At 41.5% G+C, this 26,315-nt stretch overlaps 2 protein-coding genes across 6 annotated transcripts in view; one reads left to right on the top strand and one right to left on the bottom strand.

The window, feature by feature from the left end:
• The window catches only part of Gprk1 (G protein-coupled receptor kinase 1), a 235,484-nt gene that overhangs the window by 75,409 nt on the left and 133,760 nt on the right, over positions 1-26,315 (top strand). For all 3 annotated transcript variants that reach the window (XM_033378235.1, XM_033378236.1, XM_033378237.1), the window contains exon 7: positions 10,290-10,341. In XM_033378235.1, coding sequence (XP_033234126.1) covers positions 10,290-10,341 — 52 coding nt within the window. The remainder of the gene's footprint in view (positions 1-10,289; positions 10,342-26,315) is intronic.
• On the bottom strand, positions 424-10,360 carry LOC117183641 (uncharacterized). Of its 3 annotated transcripts, none has more exons than XM_033378242.1 (2): positions 10,143-10,224; positions 424-1,658 (listed from the first exon to the last, which is right to left on the bottom strand). In XM_033378242.1, the coding sequence occupies exons 1-2, from the start codon at positions 10,182-10,184 to the stop codon at positions 1,389-1,391; spliced, it is 312 nt and encodes a 103-aa protein (XP_033234133.1). In that variant the 5' UTR covers positions 10,185-10,224; the 3' UTR covers positions 424-1,388. The 3 variants fall into 3 exon arrangements, 1 of the variants encoding a protein (XP_033234133.1); XR_004468769.1 differs by having other exon boundaries at positions 1,532-1,658; positions 10,207-10,360; XR_004468770.1 differs by lacking the exon at positions 10,143-10,224 and adding an exon at positions 10,248-10,360 and having other exon boundaries at positions 1,532-1,658.

Here is a 26,315-nt window from a genome sequence, read left to right as displayed (position 1 = left end):
AAGATAGCTATTAGACTCAAATTCGAGGAAAATAAGCACTAAACTTACTAAGAAACTAAGCATGCAATCAAAATACAAATACCACTACAATTACTTATTAATAGAAAGGTGTATAAGGATTAATAATTTAATAAGAGGAAGAGAATTAGTGTTGGATATAATATGGTAGAGGGAATTATAATCCGAGCATAAGACCATAAACGGTTCATGCAAGGAATAATTCGATCTACAAAGTGGGAGGAACAACGGTATAAAATTTCTAGTCAGTCTAATAAGAATCGTGAAGTTTATGCGGCTCAACAGATCAGGGCTGTCTATGTCACCCCTGATCAAGTTGTGCATAAATATCACACCAAGCATTTTTCTACGGTTAACTAAGGATGGGAGGTTTACTAATAGTAGTCTACTAGAGTAAGATGGCAGTCTTACACCCGCATCCCAGCATAAATGTAGAGTCGCAGCCGACTCCCAACGTTCCCCCTCGTTTCTTGTCACATTTGCAAACCCAGGAAAAAATCTGCGATAATAGGTGTTCAGTCCCAAAAAACTTCTAAGCTCTTGTAAGTTTTGTGGACAAAGCCAGTTTTGAACTGCCGCTACTTTATCTTTATCAGTGTGGACTACTCTATTTACTTGATGAAGCCAATATTTAACTTTCGTTTGGAAAAATTTGAATTTCTCTGGATTTAGTTGTAGGCTTTTGATCTGTAATCTTCCTAAAGGCTCAGTTTTCACACGATAACTATTCATTTTAGATTCACTTGTTTCGCAGTCTACAGCCATCGTAATCTCTTTTCATGATTCAGAATTTTTTTGAAAATCCACTGTACAGCCATAACGGATCATGAGATCCACTTCGTCGTCCAAAATATCAGCAACGATAAAATCGTCTTCAAAATTTATAAGATTCTATTCTAAGATTTTTTTTAATCATGTCTATTACATGTGCCTCTACACCTGTATCCGTTCGCTGACGTAGACCCATTCAGAGGCTCCACATTTCCCTTAACTATATGTTCTTCTATTGATTATGAATGAGATGCACCTGTGTTCAAAATTAGTAACAGCTCACTTCCATCCATGACGCCTCTAAAAAAAAGGTTCTTCGAGTTTCGCTCCAACTGGCAAACGAAAATTTTGGGACAGGTTAAGTTAGTTTAACAAATCTGTCTCGGGGGTCTCTAGTCTCATCTTTTTGATATCTCTTTTTTTTTTGTCTTTTTGGTCTATCGCGACATTGTCTCGCCATATGACCCGTTTGTTTTCAAATGAAGCATCTTCCGTTAGATAATCCTTCTCCTTGGGTTCTTGTCGGTCGATGACTATTATTCACCTCAGCTTGTACAGTATGCACTTTTGGTGATTGACGGCATATCAATAGCGATGTTTCATAGTTCAATGCTTGACTGACCACTTCCACGTACGTTTTTCTCTGCATCAGAACCATTGCGCGGCTTGTTTCTATGTTCCTGATACCGTCTTGCATCTTTCCAGAAAGTCGGCTGGTGCATCATGGTCGCTATATGTTTGTCACGAACTCTAGAAGCGACTCCTCCATAACGTTGTACTCTGCCCTTCAGCTCAAAGCGATGAACTTCCCGCATGTGGTCTCCACCATACCACCATAATTTATCTGCGTGGGGAATCTGCGTCGAACGCTGAAATTACGAATTGTGTCATGAAAACGCCAATATTTTTTTTGTCATTAAAACTAGGTGTAGAGAATTTCAAAATAAAAATCTCCATTTAATTAACCTACAGTAAAAAATCTGGTCTTTAACGCGAGTTTATTGTTTTCATAAAAACTAAATTCTTGATATGAATTCTGTGCGTTGGTTAATCGTGTGTTTGTGTGTTGCTTTCTGTAAGTACGCTGACGCTGTGTTTAGCCCGCTCTTATTAATTATTGGACGTTGACATGCAATGACTGCATCTTTCAAGAGGCGATGCAATTACTGCACCGTCAAGTGGCCCGTGTGACACCAGCAGAAGGCTGTTACGCGCGGATCCCAGGCAAAACCCAGCCCTCCGCCCGCCCAACCGACCGAGGGGCGCTGCCGCATGACGCGCGGTGCGTAGCCGAACCAAACGCGAACATGCAAGAAAGATAGATATTAGACTAACATTCGAGGAAAATTAGCACTAAACTTACTAAGAAACTAAGCATGCAATCAAAATACAAATACCACTACAGTTTCTAATTAATAGAAAGGTGTGTAAGGATTAATAATTTAATAAGAGGAAGAGAATTAGTGTTGGATATAATATGGTAGAGGGAATTATAATCCGAGCATAAGACCCTAAACGGTTCATGCAAGGAATAATTCGATCTACAAAGTGGAAGGAACAACGGTATAAAATTTCTAGTCAGTCTAATAGGAATCGTGAAGTTTATGCGGCTCAACAGATCAGGGCTGTCTATGTCACCCCTGATCAAGTTGTGCATAAATATCACACCAAGCATTTTTCTACGGTTAACTAAGGATGGGAGGTTTACTAATAATAGTCTACTAGAGTAAGATGGGAGTCTTACCAGTTAAGGCCCCGCAGAGCAAAGAGTAAAAAGTTTTTCTGTACTGATTCTATACGGTCCTGGTGTACTTTGTACTGAGGGCACCATACACAGGAGCCGTATTCTAAGATCGGACGAACAAGCGAGGTATAGAGAGTCTTTGTTATATAGGGGTCGTCAAATTCCTTTGACCACCTCTTTATAAACCCAAGCACGCCCATGGCCTTATTTACCATGGTAGAAATGTGTTCGGAAAACTTTAACTTGGGGTCTAACATAACACCCAGATCATCCACCAGGGTAATTCTCTCAAGAGAACCCCCAAATAGGGTATAGGGAGCCAACAAAGGGCTATATCGATGAAATGTCATAACTTTGCATTTCGAGGCATTAAGGTGTAACAAGTTTGCACAACACCATGACTGAAAGTTATTGAGATCGGATTGCAAGCGAGAATGAAATGAAATGTCCTTGTACTGGACACAGAGTTTAACATCATCCGCATACATAAGTACTCGAGAGTATGTTAATACTGAAGGCAAGTCATTAATAAAGAGTGTGAAGAGTAAGGGGCCTAGATGGCTGCCCTGTGGTACTCCCGTAGCCTTTGCTGTAGCTGACACTCTCTCCCTATTATCCAAACTAAAATAACTCTTCTTTCTCTGTCGGTCTTTAAACTTTCTGAGCAATAGCGCTCTCTGTTTAGTAGCTCTCGCTATTACCGCTCTCCTCCCTGATCTCTTTTTTACAAATTCCGCTTTGAACGTTGTCTGGCACATTGGTCTGATACCAATTTGTTTTGAAATTTTTTGTTGCAAATTTTTAGATAAATAAATGATATAAATGGAATACGCTGTAATCTACGCCAAAAAAACTTGTAAGAAGCACGTCACCCTCAATCAGCCGAATGTCTCCTGCTTGCTATGCGACAGCGTAGTGCACGCAAAATGCGCTGGATTTTCTGGCCTCGCGAGTGATGCTATAGCCAAACGCAATGGGTTGCATTGCAGTTGCGAGGCATGCCGTGCGGTGCAGAATGATATGGTGGCTTTTTTGAGGCAGACGCGGAAGGGCTTTACGGCTTTAAAAGCATTACGATCGGCTCCTAGCCATGGAGTCTCAATTTGGCAGTCTGCAACTGCTGAATGAGTCTCCGAGGCGTAAAAGGGTCACTCCGCGGGATCTGCAAGTGCCAACAGTCACTCAGCAGCTCGTTGCCGAAAAACTGACTCTGACCAATCCCGGTGTGCAGCAGTTGATCTCGTTTGCCACTTCAAGGGAAACGACAGGTGCTGGCGATGCAGATAAGGTAGCCGAATTCATCGCTGCGGAGAACGTGCAGCCAAGTACGTCTGCAGCGTCCGTGTCCGTGGTATCCGCAATCTCGCTAGTTGTCCCGTTAATTCCGATCCCACCAGTGATCAAAAGGTCCGGACCTCCGGATATTGCCACCACAGGTACTAGGCCTGTGGTGCCTAAAACACTGGTGGGAGTCCCACCAAAACGACAAGTTTTTGACCTCACATCTAATGATGTAATTGCTTTTATTCAAAGCAAAATAATAGCCGTGGGTTTAAAGGTGAAGAAATTTAACTTCTTTTAAGCCAGGGAGATAGCCTCGTTTAAGCTAAGCATCTCCCCAACTCAATTTGACACCATTTGCTCCGCTAAATTTTGGCCGGAGCATTTGGTCGCGAAGGAGTTTAAGGCTAAGAAGAAGAATAGGCCCCCCATAACTCTAACAAATCATTCCATTGTGCCACCCTCAACCTAAACTTCCTCTTCCTCATCCTCTCGTCCTGCTTCCCCCTCTCCAAAAAACTAAATTTTCTTTTGGTAACTTATCAGATTATTAGAGGCTTACGTAGTAAACTTAATGCCGGACACTCTTAGTTCCGAGGTTTTGGCTGGTCGGTACACAACTTTTAAAAAGGACCGTTCGTCTCGACGTGCAGGAGGGGTTCTGATTGCAGTGGACTCTTCACGTCGGAACACTTCACAGTCCAGGCTCAACCGGAACTGGAATTACTGTGTGTAAAACTAATTCTTCCCGCTATCGCTATATTCATTAATTACTCGTATATTCCACCTTCTTCGGATATCTCTATTTATGAGAAGCATTTGTCTGTTTTAACTGCTGTTTCTTCCTCTCTATCAGATAAGGATCATATGATAGTTCTTGGTGACTTAAACTTGCCCGGAACTGCTTGGTCTTCGGTGAACGAGTCTAGTAACCTAGAGCCCATGTCACGACATGACTTTGTTGACGGCTGGCTTGACCTGTCCCTGTCTCAAGTCAACCATGTGAAAAATTGCTTGTGTCGGTTGCTTGATCTGTGCTTTGTATCGGATCCGACTTTAGTGTTTTTAACCCGAGCCCTTCCGCTCACTATTCTTGAAGACTCCTACCATCCTTCTTCCGAAGTGTCGCTAGATATAGGACCAACTGTATTGGATCGGTCGAGTAGGCTATCTGAAAGTGACCGCTTTCGTAAAGCCGAGTTTGCGAAGCTTAATAACCTTAATAATACTCATTAGGGATTTTTATTGGTCCGCTTTGTACTTGTGCACTGATGTCACAAAAGGCACAAACATTTTTTACAATGCTCTTGGCACATTTTTTGATTCTTGTGTCCCGCTTTCTTGTCCGATTAGATCTGGAAAGCTCCCTTGGCTTACCAAAGAATTATCCAGTGTAAAAAAACTTAAAATCAAGACTATACAAAATTTCAAGAAGTTGCTTCTCCTACTTCTCACTCTCGCTATGTAATAGCTCGGTCAAACGTTTTAGTTCTTAGTGCTCAATGCTATAAGAACTACCTCTCTCGATGCAGTATACGTTTTTCTCATGGTGCCCTCACTACAAAAATTGAACGTGTGCTTTAATTATACAGCTAGATATATATTTGGGTTAAGCCGTAATTCAAAATATTCGAAATGCATTTTTTTAAATGGACTGACTATAAGATGCTAACATTCCTTCATAGGATAATATTCACCAAACAACCCGAATACCTGCTCCAAATTCTTAGATTCACTAATTCCGTCAGAACAAATAATATTATCACCATTCGACATACAACTTTAAATTCCGGCATTTCTTCGTCTATGTCATTCGCATTTGGAAGCAGCTTCCGCATCGCATGAAAAAGATAAGTAACCTTTCACAGTTCAAAACGCAGTTAAGAGCCCACCTTATAGTAGATTAAGAACCGTAAATCTCAAAACCTAATTAAATAAAATAAAATAAAAGACAACATTACCTATAATTAATAAATGCCGAATATAACATCCATATGTAACCCTAAATTAGAAATGATTATATAATCATAATAATTGAGTTTGACCCAACCAAAACTAATGTGCCATCTAGTGACTAGTGCTCTAATTAGAAGCCCCATGCTTGTAGCTTGTAATAAATAAATAAATATGCACTCGCGTAAAAGAACAGATTTTTTACTGTAGGTTAAGTGGGGATTTTATCAAGGTTTGTTTTGAAAAACAGCTTCTGTATTCGCAAAATAAATGGAAAATAAGCGGAACAAAACAAAAACACGTCTCGAGAACGAACGATTTTTGATTCATGGTTCATGGTCGGCTTTGTCCATTGCAAAGAGTGAGCGCCTATATCTCAGAGACTATAAGAGCTGGAGCAACCAAATTTGGCATCCACACTCATGTGATATCGAACCTGCGCAAGTATATTTCAACATTTCGCACCACCCCTTTCCGCCCCCGCATAGGACGAATATGTGTGGCATCCACAGATCTCAGAGCCTATTAAGGCTAGAGCAACATACCTTGGTATTCACACTCCTGTTAAATCTCACTGTTACATGTGTATTTCGAAATTTCGCCCCACCCCCTTCCGCCCCACGAAAAACAAAAATCTGTGGCATCCACAATATTGAAGATACGAGAAAACTAAAAAGTCAAAGTCAAATCTACAAAGCAAAAATAACGCAAAAAATCTTTTTGCCCAATTTTTCCAAACCACCGTAACATTTGTCGAAAAGTGGCGAACCAAAGATCGTTGTGGCCGACCGTGTCAGTTCTAGTGACCCGCTATTCGTTTTCGCTTCTCTTTCGCCGTCTGTTTCGTTGCTGCGCAGCGCACTGTCAAGACCGGCTGCATAGAGTTCTAAGCGTGGTCCGTTAGTTTTCTTCGCCGCCTCTTTCGTCGTTTTGCTTCAGCCAGCTCTCGAGACCGGCTGCACATACATATCTCTCTCTCCAATTCGAACTTGAAACAGTGCAAAACATCTCGGTGGTTCTTTTTCGGTCGTCGTTCCGTTGCTTTGCCGGCGCATACATTTTGGACATACACAAATAAAAAGTAACGAAAAAGTGATCGCAAAAACATTTTGAGCTCGTCTGAACTCTCTTGTTGCATCATTTTTATTCAACTTTATTTTATATTTAATATGTCTGACGAGCTGTAAGTAACATTTTGAATTAATGTGGCGGGAAACACCGTTTACTTTTCGTTTCGTCGAGGAAAATGTTTTCGTTTTGAGCACCAATTTATGTGATCGCAGTAAATGGGGAAACTTTTGTGGAAGTGGAAACTTCAGCATGGCTGTATATCTTCTTCTTAAACCGGATACTAAAAATGAGTATCGCGGTATATTAGATTTGTGGAGAAAGTGAATATGTGTAACGTCCAGAAGGAAACGTTTCCGACCCGATAAAGTATAGATATTCTTGCTAGGAGAACTAAGCATGCATTCAAAATACAAATACCACTACAATTACTAGAAAGGTGTGTAAGGATTAGTAATTTAATAAGAGGAAGAGAATTAGTGGTGGATATGATATGGTAGAGGGAATTATAATCCGAGCATAAGACCCTAAACGCTTCATGCAAGGAATAATTCGATCTACAAACTGGAAGGAACAACGGTATAAAATTTCTAGTAAGTCTAATAGGAATACTGAAGTTTATGCGGTTCACCAGATCAGGGCTATCTACGCCACCCTTGATCAAGTTGTGCATAAAAATCACACCAAGCATTTTTCTACGGTTAACTATGGATGGGAGGTTTACTAATAGCAGTCTACTAGAGTAAGAGCCCCGCAGAGCAAAGAGCAAAAAGTTGTTCTCTACTGTTTCTATACGGTCGTAAAGTACTTTTTACTGAGGGCACCATACACAGAAGCCGTATTCTAAGATCGGACGAACAAGCGAGGTATAGAGAGTCTTTGTTATATAGGGGTCGTCAAATTCCATTGACCACCTCTTTATAAACCCAAGCACGCCCATGGCCCTATTTACGGTAGAAATAGGCATGGTAGAAATGTGTTCGGAAAACTTTAACTTGGCGTCTAACATAACACCCAGATCATCCACCAGGGTAATTCTCTCAAGAGAACCACCAAATAGGGTGTAGGGAGCCAACAAAGGGCTAGAACGATGAAATGTCATAACTTTGCATTTCGAGGCATTAAGGTGTAACAAGTTTGCACAACACCATGACTGAAAGTTATTGAGATCGGATTGCAAGCGAGAATGAAATGAAATGTCCTTGTACTGGACACAGAGTTTAACATCATCCGCATACATAAGTACTCGAGAGTATGTTAATACTGAAGGCAAGTCATTAATAAAGAGTGTGAAGAGTAAGGGGCCTAGATGGCTGCCTTGTGGTACTCCCGAAGAAACCTTTACTGGTAAAGAGAGGGAGTTTTTGAAGAGGATTCTTTGAGACCTAGAACAAAGCTAGCTAGAAATCCATCTCAGGAGGTTGGCCGGAAACCCTAAAAGGTCAAGTTTATGTGCTAAAAGGGAATGGTTTACAGAGTCGAAAGCTTTACTAAAGTCGGTGTAAATAACATCCATCTGTAAGATACCTTGAAAGCCTTTAATAATGAAAGAGGTAAACTTTAACAAGTTCGTGGTGGTTGATCGCCGCTTTTTAAATCCATGCTGAGTTGGAGATATAAGTGACTTGCAGAGATGTTGCAAGTGCGGAGTTAAAACCTTCTCAAACATTTTGGGAATAGCGGATAACTTTGCTATACCTCTATATTTGTTTGCGTCAGACTTGCTACCTTTTTTATGGAGAGGAAATTTAAACGACATCTAAAACTTAGAATCTTCGACATTGAGACCTGCTCTCTCCAGTGCAGCTTTCAATTGCATCTGCAGTTCAGCTTTCAAGCCGCTCGTCAGCAAGCCCAGCTTACCCTATTCCTGCGATAGCTGCTCAACTAAAACAATCAGAGAATATTTGTATTATACAGAGAGACTCCGAGCGATCGCCACTCCGAGCCAAGACTGACCTATTTTTAATATAATCCGTCATGACAACTATAGACAGCCTTCTTAATCTCCATTCTTTACAATACTTTCAACAAAATGTTAATGGCAGGCAGGGCTAATGAAATGAGGGCAGAAATGAGGGGGAACGTTGTGAGTTGCTGCGGACACCGCAACTCTACGGTTATACCCGATACTAAGTCAGTATGGCTCTCCTCCGGCAGACGCCGCTAATATTTAACGACACGACAAAGAGTGCGTGCGAGAGAGACAGAAAATCAGTCTGAGCGTGACGTCGGGCGCTGCGTAGCCACTGCAAATTGATTTGTTCCTTTTGGCTATAAAAATGATCTGATCTGATCCAGATTCAGCAATCTGATAGATATGGTCATTATCTATGATTCTGCGTTTTTAGTTTTCTCGAATCTGTAATATTGTGGATGCAACAGATTTTCGTCCTTTGTATGGGGCGGAATGGGGCGGATCCTTGAACTCATATTTTGCAATTGGCAAAACCGACCATGAAACCTGTGTGTTAGAGAGAGACAGAGCGAGAAAGAATGAAATTGTTTTCTTGATTCTGGCTATAATAATTATACGATCTGGTTGAGATTTTGCACTCTAGAAGATATAGTTATCTTCTACGATTCTGCGTTTTTAGTTTTCTCGTATCGTCGAAATTGTGGATGCCAAAGATTTTCGCCCTTTGTGGGGGCGGAAGTGGGCGGGGCACAGTTTTGAAATATTCTTGTAGCAGTGACATATCACAGAAGTCTGGATCCAAAACATCGTTGCTCTAGCTCTTATAGTCTTTGAGCATTAGGCGCTGAAGGGGACGGACAGACGGACAGACGGACGGACGGACAGACGGACAGACAGACATGGCTCAATCGACTCGGCTATTGATGCTGATCAAGAATATATATACTTTATGGGGTCGGAAACGATTCCTTCTGGACGTTACACACATCCACTTTTACCACAAATCTAATATACCCCAATACTCATTTTGAGTATCGGGTATAAAAAAGAGAGTGAACGAAAATTGATTTGTTCCTTTTGGTTAAAATAATGATACAATCTGATCCAGATTCGATAATCCGGTAGATATGGTCATTCTCTATGATTGAGCGTTTTTAATTTTTCTCGTATCTTTAGAATTTTGGATGCCACAGATGTTCATCATTTGTGGGAGCGGAAAGGGGTGGCGCGAAATTTTGAAATACACGTGTAACAGTGACACATTACATTAGTCTTGATACAAAATATCGTTGCACTAGCTCTTATAGTCTCTAAGCACCAGGCGCTCATAGGGACGGACAGACAGACATGGCTCCATCTACTCGGCTATTGATGCTGATCAAGACTTACATAATTTATGGGGTCCACAAATCTAACATCCCCTATTCTCATTTGTAGTATCGGGTATAATTACCGGGGTAAATTACCCGCATTGGGCATATGATAAAGCCTTACATGAACATAGAAGAATAAACTTATATAATTCTTTGTTTTTAGCGAAAAATTTACAAGATTCTGCCAATGGAAAAATTTGGAACTAAATATTCAAGTAAGTACAATATTCTAAATTTAGACAACTGAATAATATTTTTAACAAAAAATACAATTTGAACTCTAATTTGACAATAATACATATATATTAAGAAAATCAAAAACACCGACACATAAAGATAGTCATTGCCAGTTTGCCTAATCCGGATCAGATCTGATTATTATCACCAAAATGAACAAATCAATTTGCAGTGACTACGCAAATTGTCTCTCTCTCTCAAACACTCTTTGTTGTCGGGACGTCGGGATTCAAAAATTGTCTAATGAACTACTATTATTATATCTGGTACTCGGAGAGTATAGGGGTATATTAGAATTGTAGTAAAAGTGGATGTGTGTAACACCCAGAAGGAAGCGTTACCGACCCCATAAAGTATATATTAATTACATTAAATTATAGATAGTGGTGCAGCCTATGGCAGCACTGCCCACAGTCATTCTTTCGCCTCTCTATAGCGCCATCTTCGTTCCTTCAGTTCTCTCGAGCTCTATCTATCATTCGTCCCCGCCTTAGCTGCATCACTGAGATTCTTCTATCACTTTCTCTCGTTATCAAAATTTATTTTTATTTATTTCATGCAGTCTTGAGCTGATCGTCATAGCTAAATCTACATGACGACGTTCTTGCAACCAACACACGTACATACCAGGGTGGCCTTATAAGTACTTATTGTGTATCCAGATTCTTTGGATATCGCATTGTTACAAGTGTATTGCCGTTATCTTATCTGATAAAAGAGATTTACTATCGTGTAGTTTATTCTTTTAGACGACTGTTGTTAAAACTTCATACGAATCGGACTCGTATTTTGTTTTTTGACCACGTATGGAAGTGATTTTCACTGATTTTATAAAAATGGAAAAAGAGCAATATCGGTCGGTGATTCGATTCTCATTTTTGAAAGGGAACAAGCGCAACTGTGAGACCACTTCAGAGCAGTGCTTGACGCTGTTTGAACGCAATCCGAAGGACTTTCTGCGTCGTTTCTTGACCGTCGACGAAACATGGATCCACTGATACACACAGTGGACTTTACCTGGCGAACAGGCTTGAAGAAGGCGAAGACTGCCTTATCGGCCTGAAAGGTGATGGCAACCGTTTTCTGGGATCACAAGAGATCTACATCGATTACCTAGAGAAGTGCAAAGATCACACGGCTCTACAAGGCGGATTTATGGCGCCGACTCGACGCCGAGTTGCAGAAAACGAGTTGAGAAAACGTATTTTCAGATGGGCTAAAGGAGGCTATGTTTTTCTTTTTCAGGCTAAGTACTTATCAGAATACCGTCGTATAACCAACACACATACGAGTACTTTCGCTTTCGAAAACAAATACGCAAATGCAAATTCGCTTTAACAAATATGTGTTACAATATAGATGTAAAGGACAAGGTATCAAGTAGCTAATACTATCCTGTCTAATTAACTTTGACCTGTTATTCGATCTAAACATAATTTACAAACTATACTTTTTTATCTTGGACGTTGACATGCAATGACTGCAACCGACCGAGTGTCGCTGCCGCATGACGCGCGACGTGGTAACCGATTTGAACGCGAGCATGCAGGAAAGATAGCTGTTAGGCTAATATGCGAGGAAAATTGGAAATAAACATTACTAACTACTAATTATTAAAGCATTACTAGAACTAAGCATGCCTTCAAAATACAAATACCACTACAATTACTAATTATGAGCCAGGTATTTGAGTATTAGTTTTTTAATTAGAGAATTAGTGGTGGATATAATATGGTAGAGGGAATTATAATCCCAGCATAAGACTCTAAACGGTTCATGCAAGGAATAATTCGATCTACAAAGTGGAAGGAGCAACGGTATACAATTTCTAGTGAGTCTACTTTGCATTTCGAGGCATTAAGGTGTAACAAGTTTGCTCAACAGCATGACTGAAAGTTATTGAGATCGGATTGCAAGCGAGAATGAAATGAAATGTTTGTTCGGGCCAGCCGCTTAAGAATAACCGTAACTTTAAGCATTATTATTGTATGAGCAGAGAGAGCCGCCTATGTTGCTGCGTTCTCCCGTCAAAGGGGCTCTCTGCCGCCGCCACTTCGGCAATTACTTTGATCTGCTGCCGCCACTTCGGCAATCACTTTGATCTAACTCCGTCGTCTATTTTTAGTTCTTTGCTAACCCCTCTGCGCATTGGTTGCATATCGATCTCGCATAAATTTTATCTGGCCATAACAAGCAATCGGCTTCCGCTAAGCCACAAAGATTAAATACGAATTATAAAGTTTAACCCAAATTCTCTTTTCATTTTTGAAACACATAGGTGCCAAAAAAGCTTGGCATCTCAAACATTGGTGACCCCGACGTGATATAAAACCATTGCTTAATCGCGTTCCGTTAAAACACTTATTAATTATACAATATTTTGTTGTTGGGTAGTTTAACTACCAACAAATACAGTTGGGTGCACGTTGAAAAACAGTTTAAAGTGCAAATTCAGTGAGAGTGCGGCTGGAATATTTATATACAAATTCCGGTACTTTAAGCGTCGAATCTCTCATTCTCATCGCAGCTACAGTCGCGGTTCTTGACTTTTCGTACATCGTCGTTTTATACATCGTCGCTTAAGCGGTATTTCATTTTCCGTTGTTGTGTCGAATTGCACAACGGTTAACATGGACAACGATCCGAATACAGGCGCGGGCGGAAATATTGTGGTGGCTGATTCCAGACTGAGTCTGTATAAGCGTAAAAGTCAGTCATTATATGATCGATTGCACAGGCTTGGCGAATCCTTCGCGGGGAATAAAATCGACAAGCTGACCGCCGCGGAAGTCGAGGTGCGCCTTGATATGTTGGCAGAAATTCGAGCGGAATTTAATAAGGCCCATAATGAGTTGGAGGCTCTCGATCAAAACGAGATTGGGAGTGAGCTGCGCGAAATCTTCGATACTCTTTTCATATCGTTGAAAGCTGAGTTGCTGGCTGCTGTGGAAGTAAGCCAGTCACACGCCGCTGCCCATTCTACGACTCTGCCAAGCCATTCCGGACATAGTACCATCATCATGGCTCACAAGCAGCGACTTCCTGAGCTGAAGTTTACTGGTGGATACGTCGAGCTCTCGGATTTTATGGCAATGTTCAAATCGGTGATTGAAGCGGATGCGGATCTCAGTGACATCGAGAAATTCCAGCACCTTCGCTCTTGCCTCGCTGATACGGCTTTGGATTCGGTTCGATCGTTGGAGCTCAGCTCTCCAGTGCCAATTATCGTGCGGCTCTGGATATACTTAATAAACGCTTTAATAACAAAAGGCTTGTTTTCAGGCACATATCAAGACGATTCTTGGGCTTAAGAGGGTAGACTCACCTTCTGGTAAAAGGCTTCGGAAGTTTTCGGATGCAGTCAATTTACACATGCGAGCGTTGCAGACATTGGGAATTGCTGAGGAGATTTCAGGATTCATGGTCATCAACATGCTGCTGCAGAAGTTGGATTCGAAGACGCAAACCAAATGGTCGGATGCTATACCTACCGCAGAGGAATTTTTCGAATTCTTGCAGCAACGCTGCCAGAAAATGGAGCGATTGGAATATGCTACAGCGACACACGCTAGTAGCGATCAGGTGGGAAAAAACCATTCCTTCGTCTTTTGCCATTCAGCGGCCATGGAATATACTCGTGCAAGATATTCGGAAATCTCTCACCGTTACTGCCCCACAAAGAAGTTAAGAAGTTTCCCTATGCTTCAATTGCCTCAAACCGGGGCACCGGACCCGCGCATGCAATGTGGAAAATGTCGAGTATGCGGCGGTAGGCATCATAGTTTGTTGCACTTCGATAGTATACAGCCATACAACACAAAGCTGCCCAGGTATTACTCCTCCCAATCTGGCCGTTCAAACGGACACTCTTTCCGTTGCTCAAAATTCTGCTAGCAGCTCGCCTCTACCTTCGTCTACCTCTCTTGCTGCCCAAGGTCTTCACTCTGATGTCGTGCTTCTGGCTACTGCCGTGGTTCTCGTGAAGAATCGGTCTGGCGTTTTAGTTCCTTGTCGTGCCATCTTAGATTCAGGATCGCAGCTGCATCTCGTCACATCCAGGTTCGCCCAGCAGCTTCAGCTTAGGAGAACTCAATCGTCTGCACTTGTGTCTGGGCTGGGCGATACCAGCGTTTTTACTGAGGGATCCACCATAAGCATTTGTACAACTACGCTTACTGCTCTCATCGCCCCCACGATTACCGATTCTCAACCAAGTATGACAGTAAATGTATCCGATTGGAGTATTACATCTAACATTCAGCTCGCTGATTCTGCATTTTTCAATCCTCAACGGGTTGATATTCTCATTGGTGCGAGCGTTTTTTATGATCTCCTCTGAGTAGGGCAAATCAAACTCACCGATGGACTGCCTCTTCTGCAGAAGACCCGGCTTGGGTGGATCGTATCTGGCGGTGGACAGAAGGTATCAAGCTCGGCTCTTTTGGCCACGCACAATTGTCCAGATTCGATAGGTTGGATAAAACTCTTCGTATATTTTGGGAAGTCGAGAATTGTGTGGAGGCTGGGTTGAATACCAAAGAAGAAGACGATTGTGAAGCACATTTCGTAAGCCACCTTTCACGGTTGCCATCCGGGGAGTATGCAGTTCGTCTGCCGCTAAATAACAATACTGATCGTTTAGGAGAATCTTATGCTCAGGCTTATTGACGGTTCATCAGTCTGGAGCGAAAACTGGAGCGTAATCCTACACTCAAGGAGCGGTATTATGAGGGAGTACATTGATTTACATCATATGCACCAAGTCAACCCTGATTCCCGTAGCCTCTGCAAATATTTCTTGCCTCATCACTGTGTCCTAAAGGAGGGGACAGTACGACGACAAAACTCCGTGTCGTTTTCGATGGATCCGCAGCTAAATGATGTGATGATGACAGGCCCTGTTATTCAGCCTGCATTGTTTAACATATTGATTCGCTTTCGAACATATCCTATGGCGAGATTCCATCGAGTCCGAGGTTCAAGTCTACACATTAGACACCGTCACATACGGGACGAGGGCTGTATCATTTTTAGCGGTCCACGCAATGCACCAGCTGGCCATCGACGAGGGTGAGTCCTACCCTCTTGGCTCAGCTGCTCTGCGGCAGGAATTTTACGTGGATGACCTTATTTCGGGCGGTAATTCGGTCGCACAGGTCATGGACAAGATGCACCAAACATCAGCTTTACTGTCCCGTGGTAACTTTAGACTTAGGAAATGGTGCTCCAGTCACCAGGAAGTACTTGAGGGAACCCCTGAAGATGACATAGAGAAGTTCCTAAAGTTTAATGATGGAAGCGACATAGCCAAAACTCTCGGCTTAGCGTGGGACCCTGATTCGGATCAGCTTCTTTTTGCCTTGTCCGCACTGGATACAAACTCAAAGCCATCAAAGCGGTCGGTTTTATCTACGATTGCGCGGTTCTACGACCCCCTTGGATTGATAAATCCAGTCATTGTCAGGTACAAAAACTTCCTTCAGCAGCGTTGGAGAGAAAATTTGGATTGGGATGAAAGCCTACCCTCAGCGTTGCATTCAACTTGGATGGACTTGAGAAATAGTTTGGCAAGCATTTCTCGGATCTCATTTCCTCGCTTGGTTCTTCGTTCTCTTGTGTCTACAGAAGTTCACGGATTCTGTGATGCCAGCTTAGAAGCATATGGCGCTTGCGTGTATGTCGTGTCCAGGGAAGCCCAGTCTTCGAGCCACGTTTTGTGCTCAAAGTAGCGAGTGGCGCCGCTAAAGACTATATCGATTCCTAAGCTGGAATTAAGTGGAGCCCATTTGCTTGCGAAAATCATGCAGAATGTAAAGGACATGGGAATCTTTACAGGTCGGTTCTATTGCTGGTCGGATTCGTCAACAGCATTATCTTGGATTAGGGACGAGCCAGCTAAATTTCAAGTTTTCGTGGCAAATCGAGTGGCATCAATTCAGGAGTTGACGGCAGCCATGGAATGGCGCTATGTTCCCACATCTTTAAATCCTGCTGATATTCTCTCGAGAGGCTCGCTTCCCAACCATCTTATCCAGTCAGAGCTATGGTTTCACGGCCCATCCTTTTTGCTAGGCTCCAAGGATAAGTGGCCTGTATCTCCTGCTAACGACATAGCAACTTTGGAGCTTCGCAAGAGAGTATTGCTAATCACGTCTCCACATGCCGATCTCACGTCGGGATGCAGATTTGCGAATTCATTCTTTCGCATGCAGCGCACATTCGCCTACATGCATAAATTTATACATCGTCTTAGGCATCCAGGAATCACCGTTTCTGATATTCGGCAAGGAACGCATCTTCTAATTCGACACATTCAGCTGGCCAATTTGTGGATGGACATAAAGGAGATTCGGCGCAATGATCAAGTCATGAAATCCAGTTCTATTAGTTCGCTCAACCCGTTCATCGATCATTCTGGACTACTTAGAGTTGGAGGTCGTCTTGGCAACTCATCGCTATGATTTGACGCTCAGCACCCGCTCATTCTGCCAAATGGACATTCCATTACCTTTGCTCTGATAAGATATCACGAAAGAAACCTCCATGCCGGACCTCGCGCCTTGCTATCCAAAATTCGGCTGGAATATTGGCCCATTGCAGGTGTTAAAGCAGTGTCAAGGGTCGTCAGCAAATGTGTGAGATGCTTCAGGACTAGGCCGCTCATGGTCGAACACATCATGGGAGACCTACCTAAGGAACGTTTGGAAGGATCTCGAGCTTTTGAAGTCACTGGAGTAGATTACTGTGGACCTTTTTTCTACCGATCAGAAATCCGCACAAGTCCTCCGATCAAGTGCTACATTAGCGTATTCATCTGCTTCACTTCCAAGGCTATACACATGGAGCTCGTAAAGGATTTGACCACCGCATCGTTTCTAGGCGCACTAAAGCGTTTTACTTCCACTCGAGGAAGGCCAAGTCAAATTTGGTCGGACAATGCGACAAACTTCGTTGGGGCCAAGAACGAGCTTCTGGAGCTAAAGAAGCTTTGTCTGAGCGAACCGCATATGAAGGAGGTCCACGAATCGTGCTTGGCTGACACGATCGACTGGCGTTTCATCCCACCTCGCTCTCCGCATTTTGGCGGGTTGTGGACAGCGGCCGTGAAGACCGCAAAATATCACCTGTACCGCTCAGTTGGACCATCTGTGCTTAGCTTCGACGAGCTGCGCACTCTGATCTGTCAGATCACTGCAATTGTTAACTCTCGCCCTTTGCTCTCGCTTTCAGAAAATCCTGATGATTTAGACGTTTTGACTCCTGCTCATCTGCTTTTAGGCGGCCCCCATGAGCAAATCCTCGAGCCTGACCTAACGAAGCTGAACTACAATCGTCTGGATGGCTGGCAGCGAATCACCCAACTACAAAAAATATTTTGGAGCCGTTGGCGCGAAGAGTATCTCACTCTTTTGCAAGAGCGCGCGAAGTGGCTTACCCCCGCGCAAAACATATGCAAGAACGACCTCGTTCTGGTGAAGGACGAAAATCTTCCTCCAATGCGTTGGCCACTGGCTAGAGTAGTCGATTTCGTTATGGGCAAGGACGGAGTGTGTCGCGTCGCTGACCTGAAGACAGGACAGGTTTTTCCTCAGGAAAAACCAGGAGGACCGTCATTCGGCTATGTTTGCTGCCCCTTAAGGAATCTGTTGAGAGACTAGCTCCCAACGGGGGGAGTATGTTCGGGCCAGCCGCTGAATAATAACCGTAACTTTAACATTATTATTGTATGAGCAGAGAGAGCCGCCTATGTTGTAAAGCGTTGACTTTCTGCAGAGCTGCTGCGCTCTCCCGCTAAAGGGGCTCTCTGCCGCCGCCACTTCGGCAATTACTTTGATCTGCTGCCGCCACTTCGGCAATCACTTTGATCTAACGCCGTCGTCTATAGTTTAGTTCTATGCTAACCCCTCTGCGCATTGGTTGCATATCGATCTCGCATAAGGTTTATCTGGCAATAGCAAGCAATCGGCTTCCGCTAAGCCACCAAGATTAAATACGAATTATAAAGTTTAACCCAAAATTTCTTTTCATTTTTGAAACACATAGGTGCCAAAAAAGCTTGGATTCTCAAACACTTTGAATTTAAATTGAAGAATAATAATATTAATAATACAAATAATATTAAAGAATCATAAAGGCTTACTCCATCCAGGGATAGAGAAAACCGTCAATTGGTTTAGGGGAAAATACTATTACCCGGATTATCAAAAACTAATCCAAGACATCATAAACGAATGTCCTACTTGTAATATTGCCAAAACAGAGCATAGAAATACGAAGTTGGCATTCGAAACCACACCGGAAATATTGAACATCAGAGAGAAATACGTAATGGATTTCTATATGGTTGGTAACCAACAGTTCCTATCATGTATTGACGTATACTCTAAGTTTTCCACTCTTGTAGATGTAAAAAGTCGTGATTGGTTAGAGACAAAAAGAGCCATCATGAAAGTTTTTAACGAGATGGGAAAACCAATTGAAATCAAAGCCGACAAAGATTCAGCTTTTATGTGCGCAGCATGGCTGAATACGGAAAACGTCCAAATTGAGATCACTTCCAGCTAAAATGGAATATCTGACGTTGAAAGATCACCCTCATGTTCGCGATTCTATTGACAAGTGGACAAAACGTCGAAATAGACCCAATAAAATCCCTGTATGGATATCTCATATTCAATACTGGAAAAATAAACATACCAATTAATTACGAATATGACTACCTTACAGTAAACATAACAAAAACTGAGGAAACTTATGCAAGACTTATAGAAAAGGCTAACAATTTCAAAGAAGTAATTCAAATACAATATTTAGTAGACAAGCTCACAAGGGAAATAAAAGGAAAAATAAACTGAAATAACCAAAAGCAGAAAAAGAGGACTAATAAACATAGTCGATACAGCTTATAAATACTTATTTGGAACTTTGGACCAAGAAGATAGGAAAGGACTAGAAAACAAAATAGACAGTCTAGTCAAAAACAGTTTCCAAACCAATGAGTTAAACTTAGTAATAGAAACAATACACAAAGGATTTGAGGCGATAAAAAATAAAAACCAATTAGATATTTTGATATTTAACATCCAACACTTCTCAGAATACATTGAGGATATAGAGTTGGGTATCTAGACTTGGTATATTCAACCCAAAATTATTAAAACAAGATAATCTGAAACATATAAATTCGGAGAAAATATTACACATCAAAACTTCAAAATGGCTAAAAGTAGATTCTAATGACATATTAATAGTTTCCAATATTCCAAGCGAAAGCATTAACACCTCAATATACAAAATTATTCCCTATCCAGATGAGCACAATAATATTTTAACAGAAATAACATCTGAAGAATATTATGTTGTTAAAAATAATGTACTCAATAAAGACAATACACAAATAATAAAAGACGATTGCATAAATGGCATCATACAACAAAAACCTGCAAAATTCCCTTATACAAAAACATATAAGAACATTTAAGTAAACTATATACCTACTATACTACCTTCCAAGTACCAAATTAAACCAAAATTGCCTAAATAAAGAGATCATTATAGAAGGAAATAATATCTTCAAAATTTACAATTGCTCAATCCAATTAAACAAATTAAAAGTAACCAATTCAATGCTTGATTTTACACAGAATGTCTACATTAGTAATAACTAGATTACGTACAGGCAAAAGAAATAATCATAGAACATACAAAATTGTATTACATTATACAAACATTACAAACAATAATTACAATTGCATTCATTATAACAATAATAATTATAATAGCACATGTAGCCATTAAATTTAGGAAACATCCTAATGCATAATGCATAAACCCGACAATAGAAGAGGAAGAAGAACCGACCTTAACTGTCATACTTAACACCCCGCATATATATCCTATTTTTACTATGAATAAAAAAACATCCTCTTCTCGAAAAAACTTTTCATAGGATTGACTGTTTCAGCAGCGTAACGCTTCTTGAGGAGTCGGCCATTCATTGCACCTGCCAGTACTGCCTTCTGCCATTCTTGCAGAATGACCTGGTCAAAATATTCCCGGACCCAAAATTGCGGAACTGCAAGACCCTTGTGACAGATGTCACCAACGACGGAGAACGAATTGAACGAATCTGCGCAGTTAGTATCTGCAGAACACAATCGGGCGCATAGAGCAGCCCAAGAGAATGTGAAGTAGGTGCTGCGCGATTATTACTTTCGCAGCAGAGGTAGTGATAAGCTGCATGTTATGCCAAAAAGCAAAATATGCTGGCCATACCAAAAATCAGGAATTGGGCGTAACACCATTACCAGTAAGGGTAGGCGAATTAATCCACATTGAAATAATTTCCAAATCAGGGAAATATTTCATTACTGCAGTTCAAAAATTATCCAAGTTGTCGATTACGCAGCAAGTTGCTTCACCCATAATCACTGACGTGAAGATGCGGATTCTAAAATTGGTAGACATTTGTGTAACAAACCGTTTTGTTCCGTCTGATTCAGCTGGGCTGGCTCAGCGTTCAGTGGGCGGCCTGCCTCAACAATTTTATAGCTAGCCCCCGCCGACAAGTAAGAATGCATGGGTAAGGTTTGGCTACTGCTATAACAATTATTCATTATTGGTATCTTAAAGCTATCTTACACTACTTTGCCTCCTGCGCTGGCTCGACTGTTGAACTACCCAAGGCGTGTCCAAGCGTAGCTCCGCCGGACCTAACGACTGGGGCCAATGATTCTTGGCTCGTAGCATAAATCCGTCTCTCAGTCGGCGCCTGACGCGTTCGATCTCACTAGACTCCCTTGGCTTGTCGGCCCGATCGTGGCTCGTAACCTGTGAGATGCTCTCCAAGCTCTTGGCTTTGGGCTCAAGTCCGCCTCTCAATCCTCACACAACGTTTTCGCTTTGTAAAGTATCTCCCCGATAGGCGTGACCGCTTCGTTCTTGGTTCCACCGCACGTGGCTTACTTTTCACTTGACACCTGATATCTCCCTCGGCTGACTGTCCTTCCTTACCGTCGCGACCTTCCTCTTAAAGGCTCGCTTCTGCGCCTTACGGGCACGCGGTGCCCATCGGTGTTTCCTTCATTCTTCACTTGCTTCGTAACGGGACCTGGCTGGTAGCGTTATCTCATGGCCATATTTGGCCATGCGCTGGAGCACTGCCGACCCGATCCTGTCGTCCCGCTGCACTCTCTCCGGGAGAGCTCCCCGCCGGAATTCGCCGCCTCGGGTAACGGCCGCTAGCCCTTAACCCCTGACAATGGGGCAGCCTTTAATTCGGAGACTATTCGGACTTTTTTAAAGAACAAGTTCGACATTCATGTAGTAAATTCCTCACCGTTTCACAGGAAAAAGCGGACGGATTTGTTGTGTTATAACTCTCTCCCTATCATCTAAATTTAAATAACTGCTCTTTCTCTCTCGCTCTCGAACTTTCTGTTCAGTAGCTGTCTCTTTCTCATTAGCTACTTTCTGCAACAGCTCTCCTCTCTTCCTATTAGCGTTTTTCTGGCACATTGGTCTGATAGCTATTTGTTTGAAAATGTTATTTAATTCACGGGTTTCAAATAATAGAAGCATCAGGTCTTCCAGTAGGTGTTATTCGAGAAAACGCTTCGGAAGCACGCAATAAATACTATAAGAGTGACAGATGATTACATGCTCGAAAGGATTCACGACGCAATAATATGACAGATCTTTTCCAAAGAGCAATGGATTTCTCTGATCCTCTTGTATCGAGCATCTATCTGACAAAAAGATTGGGTGGAAATAAAAAAGATCCATTGCCGCAAGCTATTATTGAACTTTTAGAAGCGCCATGTTTTGAAAATATTTGTTATAACAATAATGCTTCCCTAGATACTTATTCTGGTATTTGTGAAAGTGACGAATCGGATTCTGAAAATGAAATTTCATTTTCAATAGAAGTAGATGTAGAAGAAGATTAATAATAAATTCGTTGTAATTTGAAAAACTTAAGTATGCATCCCCCTCTAAGTATTAAGTTGTGATAATATAATACTGTAAAAATATTAATTTGTAAAAATTTTAATAACATATTCTATCATAATGGACTACGTGTTAAAAATCAATATTAGCGAATCTTTTCTTCTATGGGCGTTTTTTGTGGGCGTGGTCGGATCGGTCTAAAATTTAGATATATATATACACGTCGATAATATTTTGTGTACTAAATTTGAAGTCTCTAGCTTTATTATTTTAATTTACGTCAAAAAATGGGATCGCTGACCCACTGTGCAGTGATTAGAAGTTTTGGGCCTCCGGATATTGCCACCACAGGTACTAGGCTTGTGGTGCTTAAACTCTTGGTAGGAAACCCACCAAAACGACAAGTTTTTGTCTCACGGGTGGTCCCTGACCACACATCTAATGATGTAACTGCTTTTATATAAAGCAAAATAAGAGCCGTCGGTTTAATGGTGGAGAAGTTTAGTTTTTATGTTCTTATTTTATTAGTTTTAATAGTTCTTATGCCAGGGCGATATCACCATTTAAGATAAGTCTCTCCCCGACTTATTTTGACACCATTTGCTCTGCCAAATTTTGGCCGGAGAATTTGGTGGTGATGGAGTGGTGAAGGAGGCTAAGAAGAAGAATAGGCCCCCCTAACTATTACAAATCATCCCAATGTGCCAACCTCATCTTCCCGTCCTGCTTCCACCCTTCGAAAAACTAACATCTCGTTTAGTAACATATCAGAATGTTAGAGGTGAAAAACTAAACACAACACTCAAAAGCTTACAAGTAAACCAATCATCACAAACAACTACACCATGGCGTTACCACCACTAACATTGAGTGAGATCCACTTGAACCAGGCAGTGCTGTCGATACGACAAATACTTGCCTTTGACGGTTCATCTGGACAACTGAGCTCGTTTATCAACCGAATCGAATATGTATGTAAAGGACAGTGTATCAAGCAGTTAACACTATCCCATCTAAATTAATATTTGAACTTAAGATACCATCGATAAGACCTAACCGATATAACCAGACTTAACCGATGTTTAAAAGACCTAACCGATAAGGGGTTATCAATATGGGAGTCGGCTTTTGGAAGCAGAAGCGAAAAGTTGATTAAAAGTTGGGAGAAAACACTCAATAATTGTACCGTAGAACTTATACACTTTGTACTCTTTTTCGATCTCAGCATTATTAATAAACGATACTTTAATATAAATCTTACATTTGGGAGCTCGTCCGCGTCGAATACAGAGCTCAGAGTGTGTGAAAAAGAAAAACAGAAGAAAGTAGAAGCTGATGCAAGAAGAGGATTGTTGAAAAGTTGTTAAAGTTGTTGTTTGTAGCTATATAAAGTTGTAAAGTTGTTGTGGCTATAAAACATTAGGTTGAACAATCCAAATTCTTTGAACATAACAGCAGACACACAAACAGTAGTTTAATTAAAGAATCTGTCTTTTAATTCGGTTGAAAAGTTGTGAAATTCAAATTCGCGCAAAAGTTTACGCCGCGTCGCCCGAGGTATGCATGATGAAGACGAAGTTGATTCTGGAGACAGCTGCACAGTTTGGCTTAAAGATCAAATGGAAGAAATGTAGCTTTATGCAGCAGCGCATTAGCCGGGAGATTTTACGATCCACGACTCACCGCAGCATCAAGCTTAGAGCATAAGACTAAGAGTTAGTTACGCTTCCACCCCCGATTCAAACGGCCGATCTACCGCGCGACCCCCGAACCAAATACACAGCGACATATATCAACCACGAAAAACAAATGTTGCAGAATTGATCTTCGATTTCGAAGATCTCTTGCCAAAGAACTACCGATCTCGATGCAGGATACGTTTTTCTCAGGACCCTAAACAGTTTTACTGCTTAGTAAACAGTAAGCATAGAACCTCCGCACACCCATCCTCGCTATCATTTTGTAATACGTTGGCAAATAATGATCAGGCAATTAACGATCTTTTTGCCCAATTTTTCCAAACCACCTATTCTGAGCAAAGCTACTCTGGTCATCCGTATGAATGAATGCTCTTTACATCATGATCTTCGACTAATTAAGCCGGTGTTTTCACCGGGTCCAGGGGGAGTCCAGTTTGTGTACGCAGGTACTGCGCCGAGACACTGTGTGGACCCTTGCTTAAACTATTCAACCTGTCCATTGATTCTTCTTGCTTCTCCCCGATCTGGAAGGAATCGTTTATAATTCCTCTCCATAAAAAGGTAGCAAGTCTGATGCCAAAAACTATAGAGGTATAGCAAAGTTATCCGCTATTCCCAAAATGTTTGAGAAGGTTTTAACTCCGCACTTGCAACATCTCTGCAAGTCACTTATATCTCCAACTCATCATGGATTTATAAGGCGGCGATCAACCATCACGAATTTGTTAGAGTTTACCTCTTTCATTATTAAAGGCTTTCAAGGTAACTTACAGATGGATGGTATTTACACCGACCTTAGTAAAGCATTCGACTCTGTAAACCATTCCCTTTTAGCACATAAACTTGACCTTTTAGGGTTTCCGCCCTAATTTCCTGCCCTGGATTTCTAGCTAGCTTTGTTCTAGGTCTCAAAGAATCCTCTTCAAAAACTCCCTCTCTTTACCAGTAAAGGTTTCTTCGGGAGTACCACAAGGCAGCCATCTAGGCCCCTTACTCTTCACACTCATTATTAATGACTTGCCTTCAGTATTAACATACTCTCGAGTACTTATGTATGCGGATGATGTTAAACTCTGTGTCCAGTACAAGGACATTTCATTTCATTCTCGCTTGCAATCCGATCTCAATAACTTTCAGTCATGGTGTTGTGCAAACTTGTTACACCTTAATGCTTCGAAATGCAAAGTTATGACATTTCATCGTTCTAGCCCTTTGTTGGCTCCCTACACCCTATTTGGTGGTTCTCTTGAGAGAATTACCCTGGTGGATGATCTGGGTGTTATGTTAGACGCCAAGTTAAAGTTTTCCGAATACATTTCTTCCATGGTAAATAACGCCTTGGGCGTGCTTGGGTTTATAAAGAGGTGGTCAAAAGAATTTGACGACCCCTATATAACAAAGACTCTCTATACCTCGCTAGTTCGTCCGATCTTGAAATACGGCTCCTGCATCTTTACGCCAAATTGAACAGCTGTTTCCAGAATCAACTTCGTCTTCCTCATGCATAACTCGGGCGACGCGTCTCAAACAATTATGTCGTCCATATGAAGCTGCATAACGTCAGAGTTGATTAATTCTTGAAAAATATAGTTTGCGAACCGAATGTACGCAGCTGGCGAATTCTTGAATTGGAAAGGAGCATACTCGAATAATTCTTTGTGACGAAGGCCGTATACGACTCGCTCCGCTCTTCCATAGGCGCATGGAAAATTCCGTTTTCAAGGACTTCCTCCATGATCAGGACTGGGAAACAGTCCACGAAACCATGCTGTTTAACATCTTATAATCTACACAAACTCTAATTGTACTTAATTGTACCATATCTTTTCTTCACGACGACAACATTACTTGCTACATTTATCACATCCAATCCAAGAGTGGCGTCTTTTCGGAGCTGGCTTCGTCTGTTGATTTGATTAATCCGTCAGGAACTATCTTCTGTAAGACAAGACATATTAGCCCTTACCGCTATTAACCCTAACCGATCCCGATAATATACTGCGATAAGTTTTATGCGATATTATTCTGCGATATGATACTGCGATAAGATTTATGCGATATTATTCTGCGATAAGTTTTATGCGATATTATTCTGCGATATGATACTGCGATAAGTCTGAGGCGATGATTTCGACGATCGACAAGAAGAGAGAAAAGACGTGTAATAAAGAAGTTAATAAAAAACTAAACGAAGAACTGCGCCACACTTCAGATGTAATTTTTGTGGGCATCCACTAAAAACTTCTCGTCTTGTTGATCAGATATCAACAGAACGTGTGGCATTGTTGTAATTTTAGGAAGTT

This window comes from Drosophila pseudoobscura, chromosome 3 (assembly GCF_009870125.1).
Source record: "Drosophila pseudoobscura strain MV-25-SWS-2005 chromosome 3, UCI_Dpse_MV25, whole genome shotgun sequence".
In the NCBI taxonomy this organism is placed as follows: Eukaryota; Metazoa; Arthropoda; class Insecta; order Diptera; family Drosophilidae; genus Drosophila; species Drosophila pseudoobscura.
The sequence above is the reverse complement of the archived record's forward strand: the minus strand, read 5'-3'. Positions and strand labels throughout refer to the sequence as shown.